Here is a 13,814-nt window from a genome sequence, read left to right as displayed (position 1 = left end):
GTTTTGAATGAATCGTAACAGACATACAAAGTGCAATACTTAAATATAAAAGTACTTTATTTTATATGAAAAGCCAAAAGACACTTTTGAAAAGACAAATGTGCATTTACACAGCCTTACCCCAGACTAATCTACCTATCAATATTATTATAATATGTTTAACACTAGAACTGGGGCTGCAATTTTTGAAGTCAAGAGTTAAATGTGCAGTAACTTTAACTTGGGGCTACTATTGTTCTGAGCATTAGGAGTATGGAGGTAACTATGGAGTTGATAAAGTCAGGTGACTTTGGGAACATGTAACATTAACTCAAACACTACACACTTTCAGATTGACAATGACTGTGATATACTGTAAGGAAAATCCCACCCAGCTGGCGCTGAGCAATATCTGAAAGGTACAGACAATAGGTAACAATACAGTTCAATCCAAAAAGCTTGATGAGAAAAAATGAGGCTGTCAAGGCACTATAGTGATGTAACAGTTATTAATTATGCAGTAACAGTTTTAAGGACTATCAACCAAGGCTTGCTAACATGAAACCCTCTTCAGGGGTGGGCATGTCAAGCTCTAAAGTACTGTATCACTACTACTATGGGTTTTGTCCTGGTGTCATTAGCATCAGTGCCAAATGTTACCTTCTACTGCAGTTTTTGGCACATTATTTGAAGCAGCACCATTAAACCGTATGGTCTAAGTACAGACATCCATACAATATTCACTAGCACTTCTTTCTCTCTCTGTAAGAAGTGGTTAGCTCTGGTACTGGGAACCACACTCCTTCCTTCTCTACTTACGGCATCAAGTGCATTAGGTCTGTTTAGTCCATGAGAAGCAGGGAAGTGGCCACTGCTGCTTTAACTGAAGACAGAAATACGCTGCTAAGGTGCTAGAAATTCCTGGTTCTTGGCTGTAGTGTTTTTAATTGTTAGAATCAAATAACCAACTTTAAAGCAAAAAATATATATAAATTACATTTCCCTAATTATTCGATGGTGATTATTAAATTTAAATATTTAGCCTCACCCCATCAATGACACATTCTGCCCCTAACATAAAAGTACATTAGCTGCAGGATTGTTTCCATTTTACTAGATGAAAGCAACATTTATGCTGATGCCCACCCCTGTTGTTCTTCTAAGCCAAACCATGTTTTGATCTCCATGTTGGCAAATTTAAATTTGGATATCAGCATTAGCAATTCATCAGTCTTAAGTACACCCAAAAAATGTCCTGTCCAGAAGAATGGATAAATGTTGAAGATGCCATTTCAGCATCTACAGAATGTATGTTTCTTGTTAAACACTGGCAAGCTGTTTACTGAAGATGCAGACAGATATAAATTTGAGAAAAGTGCACTTTGGTTTGTACAAAGGACAGAATTCAGCCCTAATGTTCCCTGGAGTTTATCATGACTATGTATTCTGGCCAATACCTACATAGGTGTTCTAAAGAGGATGGAATACATTTGCAGCTTATTTAAACCCAAGATGTACATTTGTAGACTTATTTTGTTGAAGCACCGATAATCTGCAGCAGGAAAAGGAAGATCTGAACAATGTCGACATATATGGAGAGAGCAGCAAAGACGTACTCCTCGGGGCTGATGGAGTGCTTCCTGTTCCCTATCAGCAGCTGTGTGTGGTACGCAAGGAACTAAAAACAGAGAAAACCTTTAGCTAGTCATAGATCAAGTTTCAATGAGGGTTTAACTTAACAAAATGTGGAAAGCTTTGATTATGTAACAATGATGTGAAATATTCACCATAGTGAAGATTATCGCTCCTAATGCGGCATAAAGCATGTGAAGCCACGGAATCTGCAATAACAACAACCATCATCACGGTGATGCAAACAGAAAAATTTATGTTGTCGGCTCCGTATGTCGGTGTTTACATGAAGCTTTACTCACATATTTGAAGGACAGAACAATGGCTGTAATGATGCCAAGCACAAAGATCACGATGCCGAGGACGCAGAACAGGCCCTGGCACTTGGTGAAGTCGACCTTTAGGTGAAGAAACCACCAACAGAAGCGTCAACACACACATGAACACAACAAGGCTTTTTAGAGGCAATAACCGCTGGAGCATGCGCTCGGCCACACCCTACCTTTGTCTGGAAGCAAAAGACGGTGACCGCGACGCAGACGACGCCAGTGACACCAAGAGCGAGAAAAACCGCTTTTGTGTCATAAAAACTACAAGATAAAAGAATAAACCCAGTTTAAACAAAATGACCTGGCAGCATGTACATCAGAGTGTATGGACTGTATTATATTTACCTGGATATGCACCCACTCATGTAGGACAGAGCCAGTGTCTGTAAAATACAATTACAACACAAAGGTTTAGTAATTTAGTAATCTATATCTGTGACTATCTACTTTAATCTATTTATTGGTAAAGGACTTGAATATATTATTGTTTAAAAAAGCTGCATTGTGATTGATAACAAATGAAACTATGAAAACTAACTCAGCAGTAGCTGATGAAGTAACACACCACTGAGCCATTTTGATCTCTGACATGATAAAACACAGGCACCATAACAATATTATGTAAATCCAGTGAGTCAAGTGTGATGACTCACTGCCTAGTTTTCATATCGTCATGCTTCTAGCATTGGAACAGCACCAGCATAGGCTAATGAACGTTTCCCTGAACAGTTACTGTGTTCACGTCTATGAATCACATAGAATTCACATCCAGGGAATGTATCACTAATCACATGTACTCAGTTTCTAACTCACTAAAGAAGTCAACCAACTTACAAAGATGAACAGCAGAATGATGTTCCATGGAAACTTCCTCCTACAAAGAGTCAAATAAAGATTAAAAACCTAAGTTTGGGCTAAGACTCTGAGACTTTTTAAATCCTGGCTGTGACTCACCGAGGGCCCTTACAGCAGACCAGCACAATGTGGGTGACGGCGTACACAGCACTAAGACAGCAAAACACAGAGGTCATGAGCATTTCCAAGGTTCAGGAGTGATTAGTGTGAAACTACTTCTGTAAAACGTTAAACACAGTGACACTCACTATGAAGCCCAGTACACAGCTTGGTTTCTCTGAACGAAGAGCCTGACTGGTTCACTGTCGTAAACAGAGGTAAAGTTACAGAGGATCCACACGGCCACAGATACAAACAGAAAACACACCGTCTACTCACACGAATGTGAATATGGCCACGATGGCTGTAGTGACGAGGAGCTGAGATGCCAAAATCAAATACACCTGAGAAAAAACACGACAGACCAAAGGGAAGTAACATACCGAAGTTCCAGTTGCAACAATTTAGCAGTTTGTAAGCAGAATCAGCCCCAAAATGTGCCTGTAACATTTATTTATTTATTTGTTTACTATTATGTAAAACAATCTGTGAGCTGCAGAAATAAAGTAAAGAAAGGAATAAATTCCCTGTGAAACTGAGAAAGAATGTGGCAGAAAACAAAAGCTTTGCTATGAGGCTCCACTTTAATGGAAACGCACTGTAATGAAGACACAAACTGGGGCTTAGTCAGCATGGTGTGTGTACCTTTCTGATGAAGGCATGACGAATGCTCAGACTGTCCCAGCCGCTGCCGCTCGCAGCAAACTCATCGTCGCCTGTGTCATCAGCAGGACAGAAACACAGATAGTAACCATTAGGAACCGTGTGATGCAACAAACTGCAACTTTAGGTACAAGATACAAACTGAAAAGCTCTCCGCAAATATGGTCACAACACCAAAACTTACTACGTTTAAAATTAATCAAAAATGACCAGAGCTGTGAAGTATACGAAAAAACCCCAAACGCTGTCTTACAGAAATAACGCATGGATGAATAAATAGAAGGTGTTACCTGAGCTCATGACATCGGTTGGTATGGTAGGTGGCATGACAGGCGGCATGGGAGGGCTGGGGTAGCCTGCTCCTGGATGTCCAGGAGGGTAAGGCTGACCGGGGTATGGGCCGGGGGAGGGGTAGCCCCCTGGCTGACCTGGATACAGAGGGGCATTTGGACCGGGTGGGTAGGGAGCAGAGGGCTGGCCTGGCTGGGGCCCACTGTAGCCAGGGAAGCCGTATGGAGGGGGTGCTGGGTAGTTCCCTCCCTGAGGTGGATACAGAGGACCATGGCAGTCTTCGTACCCTGGAGGGTAGTCTGACCTGGACATTTCACCTGTGAGGGGAGGAAAAATATAGAAAAAAATTATAATCAACGTGACTTATTATTAGAGAATAATAATTACCATCCCACGTTGATTTGTCACCAGTTCTGATTTTTTAGCTTTGTGCTTTGATTTTATAACCTGGAACTTCACTGTTGACTTAGTCAAAGCCAGTGAGCTGATGATGGTAATGGAAGATTCAGCAGCTAAGACACCAAAAGCAGAGCTGAGGGGGATAGGAGGCTGGAGAGGCATTCGTCAAAGGGTCACAAATGCAAATAATTAATATAACAAAAACAACATTGCAAAATCACACAATTGTATTAATATCAGAGTTGAGATTATGGTTTAATATTCTGTCCTGGTGACTCAAGAATATCACAATTCAGCTGTAAATAACAAAAGAAATGGTTGCTCGTAACCACAATGTTGCTTTTAGCTCAGTATAAAGGTAATTTTTAACAAGCTTCACTCTCAACCAGAGACAACCCTGTAGCCACTCAGGTTTCTGGGAGGAGCAGGAAGCATTCCTCTGGTGCGTCTCAAGTGTGTCCACTGTGTTTTGGCCTCATAAGTCAAGTACTAGAGGCATAAACACCATTTAGTCTTTGCACATGTAATTCTTCTAAAGGCGCTCAAATCACAGGTGGGTTTAAAGCTTGTGTTTCTGTGCCCACAGGATTTTAACACTGGCTTCGCAACAACCCACTTGAGCATCATGGGATACATTTGAGGTTGTATTAGGCTGCAATGAACATATGGTTTGGTTTTACAAGTGGTTTTACAAAAACCACCTCAGGCTCAGGAAACACCACACGGACCTCTGAGGGAAACGTCTAATAACAAACCACACACTTTACAACACGCATGCACACGAGGTAGTCACGTATCACAATGCTTTAACAGACAATGGTCTTCGTATGTTCCTGTTTGTGACGTTATTTAGAGAACTTCAACTGTTCCCTGTGTTCCTGCTTCACTGGGGCTTTTAGGGAAATCTGCACAGTGAAGGAATTCAAGCACAAGCTCCACCTCATGCTGCCATTACATCACATCTCTTGCACCAAGCAACAGGAAAGAAAACACCATATGGAAAAAATGCTTCAGAGTATCAGCAGTTCAACGCACACAGAGCTAACTGCTACTTGGTCAGTGACACACAGCAGAGGCGAGGGCGTGTTTGAACACAAGGGTGTAGCTCTGCTCTAGGTGAGCCGACATTCAATACATTACAGGTTGGGTGGCAGCATCTGAAGCCAGTCATGACTTCATGTGGGTTACGTCTATCACCAAAGTAGACACACGCAATTTTAACGGGTCAAATTTCTAACAAAGGCAACACTGGAGCGATTAAAGCCTCTTTCCATGTGGTGTTCCTCCCTATTCAGTTTGGTGATCTGAATCACTCCATGCCTGCAATACTTATTTATTTATTACTTCCATCTTGATGATTAGGTTTAATCTCTCAGAGGATCCTTGTTGCTAATGTTTCTACTTGAAAAGGCTTGATAGTGTAAATACTTTAAAGGCCAAGTTCACTTCTTCATCACAACTTCATGCGGTCAAGTTATGCAGTTTAAACATTTGTTCAAGCACCAGTTTCAAATATATACATGATATTAAGGACATTTTTCCCAAATTAGGGGGACTGATCTTATTCATGATTGCTGTGGGAACTACTGCTTTAATAGCAACATTCTCTAAATATAACCCATGGTGAACTTTGTAGCAGCAGCCAATGAATGATAAGGCATCCATGAACATAAGTATTATCTCTATGTAGCATGAAAACTCAGTGACTGTTTTCACTTGAAGGTGAATTTCCTTACATGAAAGGATGGAAATGACCTGTGACCGAGAAATGCACTTGTTCTGTCATATGAAGCCATGGGGGTGTACAAAATACCAAAAGAGCCTTACAAATACAGGAAGAACTGGTTTAGCATAATTAGAAGTTAGACTCACCAGTGTTTTATTTGACTTAATATCTCAGACTGTTGCTGACAACTGTCTCTGTCCATTAATGTCAGTTCTTAATAAGACAATAATTGGAATATATTGCCTTACTGTCATCTTACCGATTAATATTACAATAAATCAATCTATGTTACAAAAGTGACAACTTAAAATAAACAACAATGTATTGTAATCCAATAAAAGGCTGATTAGTTCAACTATGCAAACATTATACAGATTTAACCATTAATCCAAAACTAAATTGGTACATGTCCTAATAAGATGCTTCTGTTCTTAAGTGACAAATGTACCACATGAACCCTGTCAAACTCATATTGTTGTGTTGGTTGCTTGATGTAGCGGTAAGTAAAAAGAAAGCCCGGTGGCCCTGAACTACCTCTATTGTGTCACTGTCCAGTAGTGCAGATCAGCCATTTCAGCAGCGGCTCATGTCAATGAGAGATTCCGCCACAGGTGATGACACGCGTTCCCGGCACCCGACAGACGCTCACCCCATACAAGTGGAAAAGGATTAACCTACTGATTAAGAATTATGTATTGTGTCTTATTAGTACACTATGTTAACCGGTTTTCTGGAGTAATCAAAAGTAATTTCTGGATAAAAGTGTGTCTTGTGCCACGTATGAGAAAGAGGTTGAATATAAAAGTATAGAGGAAGAAGCGGTTTGCAAACTTTAACGTGCTGATAGTTGTTTACTTCTGGTTAAAGGCTGGAACCAGGTTCAACTTAACGCATTGAACATGGATTCACTTGTAAACAGGAGAAAAGCTCCCAGCGCGGTCACAAAGCGCGGCCGCTCCACCCTGTTCTGGACCAAACCACGCACACAATGACACTTTTCAGCTGAACGCCGCTATGAATAACCAGCTTCCAGGCCGCTGACCGGGAGGTTTCCATCCAACACCACGCTCTCTGCTCAGTGTTCTAACGTGTAAACGGCTACACGCCACGGCGAAGTGGCCCCACTTACCGACGAACAGCTCCCAGCGTTACGAGCAACGTAGCAGCAGCTCCGATGTAGTTTCTAGGCGATAAAATGAGAAAACGTCCTCTCTGAAAACAAAACAGTCCGCAAACAAACGTGGAGGCTCAGCCAGCGACTTAACGTTCACCAGACGCGAGCCGAGCGGCAGCAACAGGACACAGATGCGAAGCCGCAGCCGAGGGCGCTTCCTCGAAAAGAGCAGGGTGGAGTCCAGAGGAATCTGTCACACAGCCACAGGTCGCGCGCGTGCGAGGAAGCGAGCGGGCGCGCGCACAACAGTGAGTCAAGATATTTAACGTAAAGCTAAAATAAAGGTAAACAGACACTGGACTGTTGCATTACTCGCATTAGAAGTAATTGAAGTAATTGAGTCTTTTTTTAATGTCACTTAAATGCAGTTTATCTTTAACAGACAATTTTACATTAAAATTATATTTAATAGGACATCAATGAAGCAGGAAAGTAAATCTCCATCTCTCATGTCCAAACAACCAGCATCATTAAGTATAAAGATAATTTCTAATTAATTTCATTTTATTTAAATCAAAAATACATTTTGTATGAAGGACATTTTATTTCATTAACATGATATAGTTCAGAATATACTATAAAAAGACATATTTAGCAAAATAATAGTCAAACACATACGGCCAGAGTCTGACACTATTCAGGATCTGGAATTGGCTGTGATCATTTCACATATCTGAGGACAAGCTTCTTGGTCAGAGTGTACTTGGGCTCTGGCATTTGTTTGTACCTCAGATAGTCTCCTCTGCTGACTTCCCTGTTCACACGTGTCAGGACGGTCAGAATATCGTCATTCTCAGACCTGCACAGAAAACATAAGAAACATATTCACACATTATTTTCATTGACATTGATTGACATTGAAGGTAATGAAGGCAATGTAATATAGATTAGTTCTACTCTCAAATATTACTTGAATGGCAAGAACTGTTCACTTGTGATATCTCGGTTTGTTTTTTTTTTTCAGAACTGGAGCTTTTAGCTTGTTATTTAAATTTACATAATATGCTTTTATCAGGTCACCCAACTTTTACATATAGGAATATAATATATTCATAGTTTGCTGCATATCCCTTGTTTGTCATAGGGAACTCTTACCTATCAGCAGAGTTCCTCAGTTGCTTGCACAGCTCCTGGATGTAAATGGAGCCTGTGGAAGTATGTCGAAATGACTTGTATTCTGGCAAAGTAGCCATTCCCATCAGGAAATCTGCATCCGCAGGGACTGTCTGGATGGGAACACGACCTGCATCGTCCTCAAAACATGGCATGGATCCTACTTGGTAGCCTCTTCCTTGGCAAGCCTGGATGAAGAACAGTTTTGGCTTCCCTGCTAAGGTGGGGGCTCTCGTGCTCGTGAAGGGCAGTGTCAGTTCTCGGAGGTACACCTCCTGCTCATCAATCCCATAGACACATCCATTTTCTCCATGGGACAGTACACACACTACCTAAGATTGGAAGCAGACACACAATTAAACTAAATGCATATTGTTTTTCTGTTTAACTTGCGCATTAGACAATTAGAGTTTGAATATGTAATGTATTTTGTTGGGGTTTTATTGATTTAACTAATTAATATGCATGTATGTAATTTTCAAATTTTGTATTTCTTTTCTTGGTAAGAATTAGATTAGGATATTCAGAACATTCATTACATTCTCAGGTCTGTATGGTAGACATGAAGCTACTACCATACTTAGCATAATGGCTATGGGTCTATGAAAAATTATTACTGCTTAATATTAGTTATATGTGGAAAATGTTTCTCACCAAGGCGTCATGATCTGAAAAATTCTCTGTACCCAACTTCTTTATAGCAAGTCGAATGTCGTCTGCAGTTAGGTCATTGTGTACCACCGGTGTAAAGCCAAGATCAGAGAACAATAAGCACAGAGCCTCTGTGTCATACAAAGAAAAACAAAAAGAATGTTTTCATATTTTTAATGTACGTCATATTATAAGTACTAACAATCCTCAAACATGCCTGGCGAAACCATAACATAATCCAGACTACGTTGTTGTACATATACAGGAACACATACCCTTATCTTGCTGGGTCCCTTTTCGTTCCTTCAGGTTTGGTCCCCAGAAATTCTCATTGTTGATGACCACACACAAACCACGAGGATTATGTTCCAGAGCATAATACTTTATGTACAGTGCAAAAGACAAGACAGAAACATATTCAGTAATATTCTAATAAATTCTAAATTAATGTCACTGTGCTGTTCAAGTACCTACCTCATCAGAAAGAGTCCTTATCCGACAAGGCTCTCCAGCAGGTTCTGCATCAGAACAAACACTCCCTCCATCTGAATAACATAAGCAACAGAAATTGTGTGTGTATTATACAAATAAAAGCATGGGTGTCAATATAACATTGATTTAGAAGTTAGGTAGCAGCTCATTCGCTGATCAATGTCTGCCAGCGTGAATTATACAATTACATTAAGTAAATAAGATATATTGAAGAGAAACTCACAGCTGGGCTGAGTCTCAGATACTGGCAGAGAAGGGCTGAACACCTGTGGAGAATAGAAAACATTTTAAACCAACCTGTGACTTTCTAGATGGTACAAAAAAAAATAACAACATCACACATTTACACCCACCTGGTCATTAATGCACCCACGAGGGACTATCCTAATGTCCTTCTGTCTGTTCAGGTCTATGTAGCACTGTACATTTGATGCCAGTTGTTGATCCAAGTCCTTTAGAACTAACAGAAGTTTATTAAGATTTTTATCTGACAAATTATTAGTCTTCTCCAGTTCTGCAAACAAATCCAGAGCTGTCTGTAAGAAAAGAGAGAAAACTGGTTGTATCCATATACATAAGCTTTGCTTCCAGATCTTTTGACATTTTGTCACATTCTTAGGTTCTATCCTCATAATTTTGCATGTAAACGTGTGTGGCAGAAGTGGGTGAGTGTGTTCTTACATTACACATCTCTGTATTTCTTTTGCCTAGTTCTTCCTCAAAAAGATACTTCATTTTTTGGAAATTCTCCTGTGTCAGGTCATTATATACCCCATACAGCATCACCCTGAAAAAACACAACAGAAGGTGGAGGAATGAAAAAGGAGGACAAGACTAAACAACAGAAAGAAACTGTAATCGAATAAACTGCAGTAAACTGCATTAACAGGTGATTTTACCTGTAGGCTGAGAGGCAAGGACTTGCATCAGTTTGCTCTGGCGGCATGTTGTCCGTCTGCAGATATTGGAGGAGATCAGCTCGACAAATTGTTTTGAGCAGGTCACAAAGGAAGAAAGCATTGAGCAGGCCTCTTTCTTCCAGTCTCGAGAACAAATCCTTTGCATCTCTGACCTGTGTTGACACAAGAACACAAACAGTAGGTTACTGGTAATCCTGTTTGTTGAATAATATGCTTACATATCAGGAGAAGATGGGAAAGAACTATTACACAGCACACTACACGCCCCCCTTTTTTTTACTGTTTTATGCTCACCCCCTCCAGACGTTTCTTTGAGATGACATCACGACACAAGAAGCAAAGCTCTGCCACCTCAGAGGAGCCTAGCTCCTCATCTATGCGGGACAGCTTGATCCTATTCATCACACAGCCAAACTCCCCAACACCAGCCTGGGGCTCAGCTCAACGCTTTTCACAGCTCAGGACTGTCAGAGAATCAAACACACTGACAAAAACAGAAATAAAACAGAAACAAAACCATAACATCAAATAACACAGTTAGACTGGAAACTATAAACACCTCTATACTTAAATGAGCGTATGAACCAACACGAGGCCGTTAAAAAATTTCAGTAAAGTTGCTTGTTACTCGTGCCCTGAAGTTTGTCAACTGATATTTACGTTCCAGTTAGTCAGGTAACGTTATGTGTATGACAAGACATGGTAATAATACCTATATTATGGTAAACAGCTAGTTTAGCGTCATGAACGTTTTGAGGAGTTACTTGTCATACGTTAGCTTATCAGCGCAGCGCCCCTAACGTTCAAACGGGTTGCTTTAGATGAGTTCACAATAAGTTACTAATAAAACTTACCGCTATAGACTGTTCTGGTCTCTGACAATGTTATTTTAGTAAATTATACGCAGCGCAAACATTGCCTGCCGACTGTAACTTCCAGTTTACTTTTCCACGGCCGTAGTTTTACTTTCGGAGGAAGAAAGTGTAATGTTTTGGCTTCCGCTTTGGCTTCAAAATAAAATACCGAGTTCGCGGACACACAGTATGAGGCGCATATCGAAATCTCACGTATTTTTTTTTTTTTTTACAAATAATCAACACTTAAGTATCAAAGTAAAATTGCTCCATAAATATGTAAATAAGTAAAATCAAACCAAGATCCACTGTTATGACCAAACCACTTTAATAACAGCAAGTTTAAAAACATCACACAGCTCAGTCAGTTAAAATAAAGCTAAGCACAAGGCTTTCTCTAATACTATAAGTAATTTGCCAGCAACATACAGTAGATTAATGCGTTTTCTGAAAGTATTATAAGTTGAATAGAAAGTTATAAAAATAAAGCTTTTAAACACATGAGATGTGTGATAGTGTGACTTCAGAGGGTGCGTGATGTTACACTTGCTTGTGAAGGCTGGTGAGAGGCAAAAGTAAGAAAGTACTCTCTGGCAAACTGGAAGATATCCTCAGGTTTCCTCAGCAGCAAGAACTGCAGGAAATCAGAAATGAGAGCACGGATCTGTGGGTGCTTTCTCAGGTACAAGGCGTGGTCTGCCTTGAGCTCCTCCTGACACAAAGAGGCAAGAACACTCTTTAAAATTCGGATTTTAACAATGATGAGACAAATGTTAAGAACTTCACCTTTCTCTTCAGAAACTTTGAGCGCATTTCCATGTCTTCTTCCAACACCAAGGGGATCCTCTCAAAAGCTGTTATGCAAATATACACAAATAAAAAATGTAAAATAATAATTTATTAAATGAGCATTGATGTGTGGGACTGCTTACCTTGTTCTGGCTGACGTGGTAGCTCCAGAAGCCTCATAGTGACAGGTGATCCTACTTGTGCTCTGTGAACCAAGTGCCTGATAAAAAAAAGTTGTTTTACATATTGTAGTCATGTAACGTAATAAGATATTATTTTTTATCCTCACATAAACATATATAACAAATATTTCTGTAAACTAAAATAAAAGTATTAGTCTAAATCAATAAAATGTTAAAGCAATCATAGATAAAACTCTACAGCCCTTACCCATCCTCCAGGAAGTAGCACTGCCATGTTGTTGGTGTGTCCTCATGAGACTGAATGAGCCTCTCCACCCCAAATACCTCCATCGCCCCCCCCCCAACCTCCAGCCGCTTCAGACCCAGTCCAATCTGATCACAGACGGACAGACAGGTAGAACCAGCCTTCAAACATCTGACAAGTGTGCCTTTAACATGCATGTACTTACAAAGCTGGTGTGGACGATGTGGAAATTCTGGTCAATGAAGGTGAATGTCATGTTTTCCGGCACCTCCTTCCTCAGAGCGAGCAGACGCATCAGTAGCAGGTTGGAGCCCTCTGTTACCAGGCCTCGTAGGACAGACATGGGATATGAAACACTCTCCTTTGTCACCTCCTATGCACAAAATAAAACAGATCACACCTTTGATTGCGGTATCTGACTCCAATCTATTTCGGGTGAAGATACAGGCGTTTCTGTCAGGCCTGCAGATGCCTCACCTCTCCCATGGTGGTAACTTTATCCATCACCATATGCCCATCCTGCTGCACCATGTGATACCTCTTGTTCACACTGTGGCCTTCAAGCTAAACAAGTGTGGACATGCACAATAAAATCAGAAAGGCGCGGTAGAACAATGATCTAAAAAACATGTATGAGACTTACTTCAAGATACTCATGGTAATCTTCCTCCAGGACCTCCAGGTCACTGGTTATGTAGACTTGAATTGCCAGCAAACACATTGAGAAAACTGTGAATTCACAGACTCGTTTGGAAAAGACTCTTGTAGATTAACCTCTGCTCACCTGTCACTGTTGTTCCACAGGGGGACTCATCTATGGTTCCTTGGCTCTGAGCGCGCAGCAGCACACAGGGCTGCTGGAGCCTCCTGGCAAACTCCACGGTCACACTGAACAGGCCCAGGGCCCTGCCGCCCTCTGACACGGTCACCAGAGAGTCTGGGAACACGCAGTTCTGCAGCTCAGTGGGCTCTGAGGGGAGACGGAGGCATGGAGGTCGTACTGTACTTATGTACGGCTAATGTACGTCTGTTGCCATTCAGGAGATGCCAGATGGTGACAGCTTAGGGTTCTTTCAGAGAGACAGGGATGCATTGACACACTCACCGATGCTAGACATGAACGTTAAAGCTTCGTCAGAGGTGATCAGCTGCTCTCCGGTCTCCAGTCGTTCAATCCCGACTGAGGCACCAACAGGAGAATCATCCACTGGATCCATCACCCAGTACGTAGTTAGACGAGTTTAAGACACGGTTATTGCGACAGGGACGCAGAATGAATGTTTTTTTTATAATCGGCAGTATTTTGTATACTTGGGTTTCTGCTCTCTTCGGATCCGGAAAAGACGAAGCCCAGTTGCTACGGCAACGACGCCGCTGTACCGTAAACATAATTGTGCGTGTGCAACGTGATTTGTAAACAAACGTAACCTGCCTTTATCAGAAAAATCTAAATCTATACAA

At 41.0% G+C, this 13,814-nt stretch overlaps 3 protein-coding genes across 4 annotated transcripts; all 3 read right to left on the bottom strand.

Moving 5' to 3' along the window:
- Positions 1–31: 31 nt before the first annotated feature.
- On the bottom strand, positions 32–7,299 carry LOC114844040 (protein lifeguard 3-like). The gene is made up of 12 exons (XM_029131057.3): positions 7,103–7,299; positions 3,848–4,165; positions 3,540–3,610; positions 3,174–3,238; positions 3,044–3,097; positions 2,895–2,945; positions 2,775–2,814; positions 2,286–2,323; positions 2,114–2,201; positions 1,914–2,009; positions 1,767–1,820; positions 32–1,657 (listed from the first exon to the last, which is right to left on the bottom strand). Exons 2-12 carry the CDS (start codon positions 4,158–4,160, stop codon positions 1,508–1,510), a joined length of 1,020 nt encoding a protein of 339 aa, XP_028986890.1. The 5' UTR covers positions 4,161–4,165; positions 7,103–7,299; the 3' UTR covers positions 32–1,507.
- A 149-nt stretch (positions 7,300–7,448) lies between these two features.
- Positions 7,449–11,336, bottom strand: casp8 (caspase 8, apoptosis-related cysteine peptidase). Of its 2 annotated transcripts, none has more exons than XM_029131052.3 (11): positions 11,178–11,336; positions 10,618–10,807; positions 10,303–10,475; positions 10,085–10,190; positions 9,757–9,939; positions 9,627–9,669; positions 9,386–9,456; positions 9,187–9,292; positions 8,915–9,042; positions 8,243–8,592; positions 7,449–7,946 (listed from the first exon to the last, which is right to left on the bottom strand). In XM_029131052.3, exons 2-11 carry the CDS (start codon positions 10,723–10,725, stop codon positions 7,808–7,810), a joined length of 1,407 nt encoding a protein of 468 aa, XP_028986885.1. In that variant the 5' UTR covers positions 10,726–10,807; positions 11,178–11,336; the 3' UTR covers positions 7,449–7,807. The 2 variants fall into 2 exon arrangements, with proteins under 2 accessions (XP_028986885.1, XP_028986886.1); XM_029131053.3 differs by having other exon boundaries at positions 10,618–10,787; positions 11,178–11,310.
- Positions 11,337–11,483: 147 nt separating this feature from the next.
- On the bottom strand, positions 11,484–13,732 carry catip (ciliogenesis associated TTC17 interacting protein). Its single transcript, XM_029131056.3, has 9 exons — positions 13,459–13,732; positions 13,138–13,323; positions 12,997–13,052; positions 12,831–12,917; positions 12,559–12,726; positions 12,357–12,481; positions 12,110–12,186; positions 11,964–12,031; positions 11,484–11,889 (listed from the first exon to the last, which is right to left on the bottom strand). The coding sequence occupies exons 1-9, from the start codon at positions 13,568–13,570 to the stop codon at positions 11,701–11,703; spliced, it is 1,068 nt and encodes a 355-aa protein (XP_028986889.1). The 5' UTR covers positions 13,571–13,732; the 3' UTR covers positions 11,484–11,700.
- Between the last annotated feature and the right edge of the window lie 82 nt (positions 13,733–13,814).

This window comes from Betta splendens, chromosome 17 (genome assembly GCF_900634795.4).
Source record: "Betta splendens chromosome 17, fBetSpl5.4, whole genome shotgun sequence".
NCBI lineage: Eukaryota > Metazoa > Chordata > Actinopteri > Anabantiformes > Osphronemidae > Betta > Betta splendens.
This window is presented reverse-complemented; position numbering and strand designations above follow the sequence as displayed.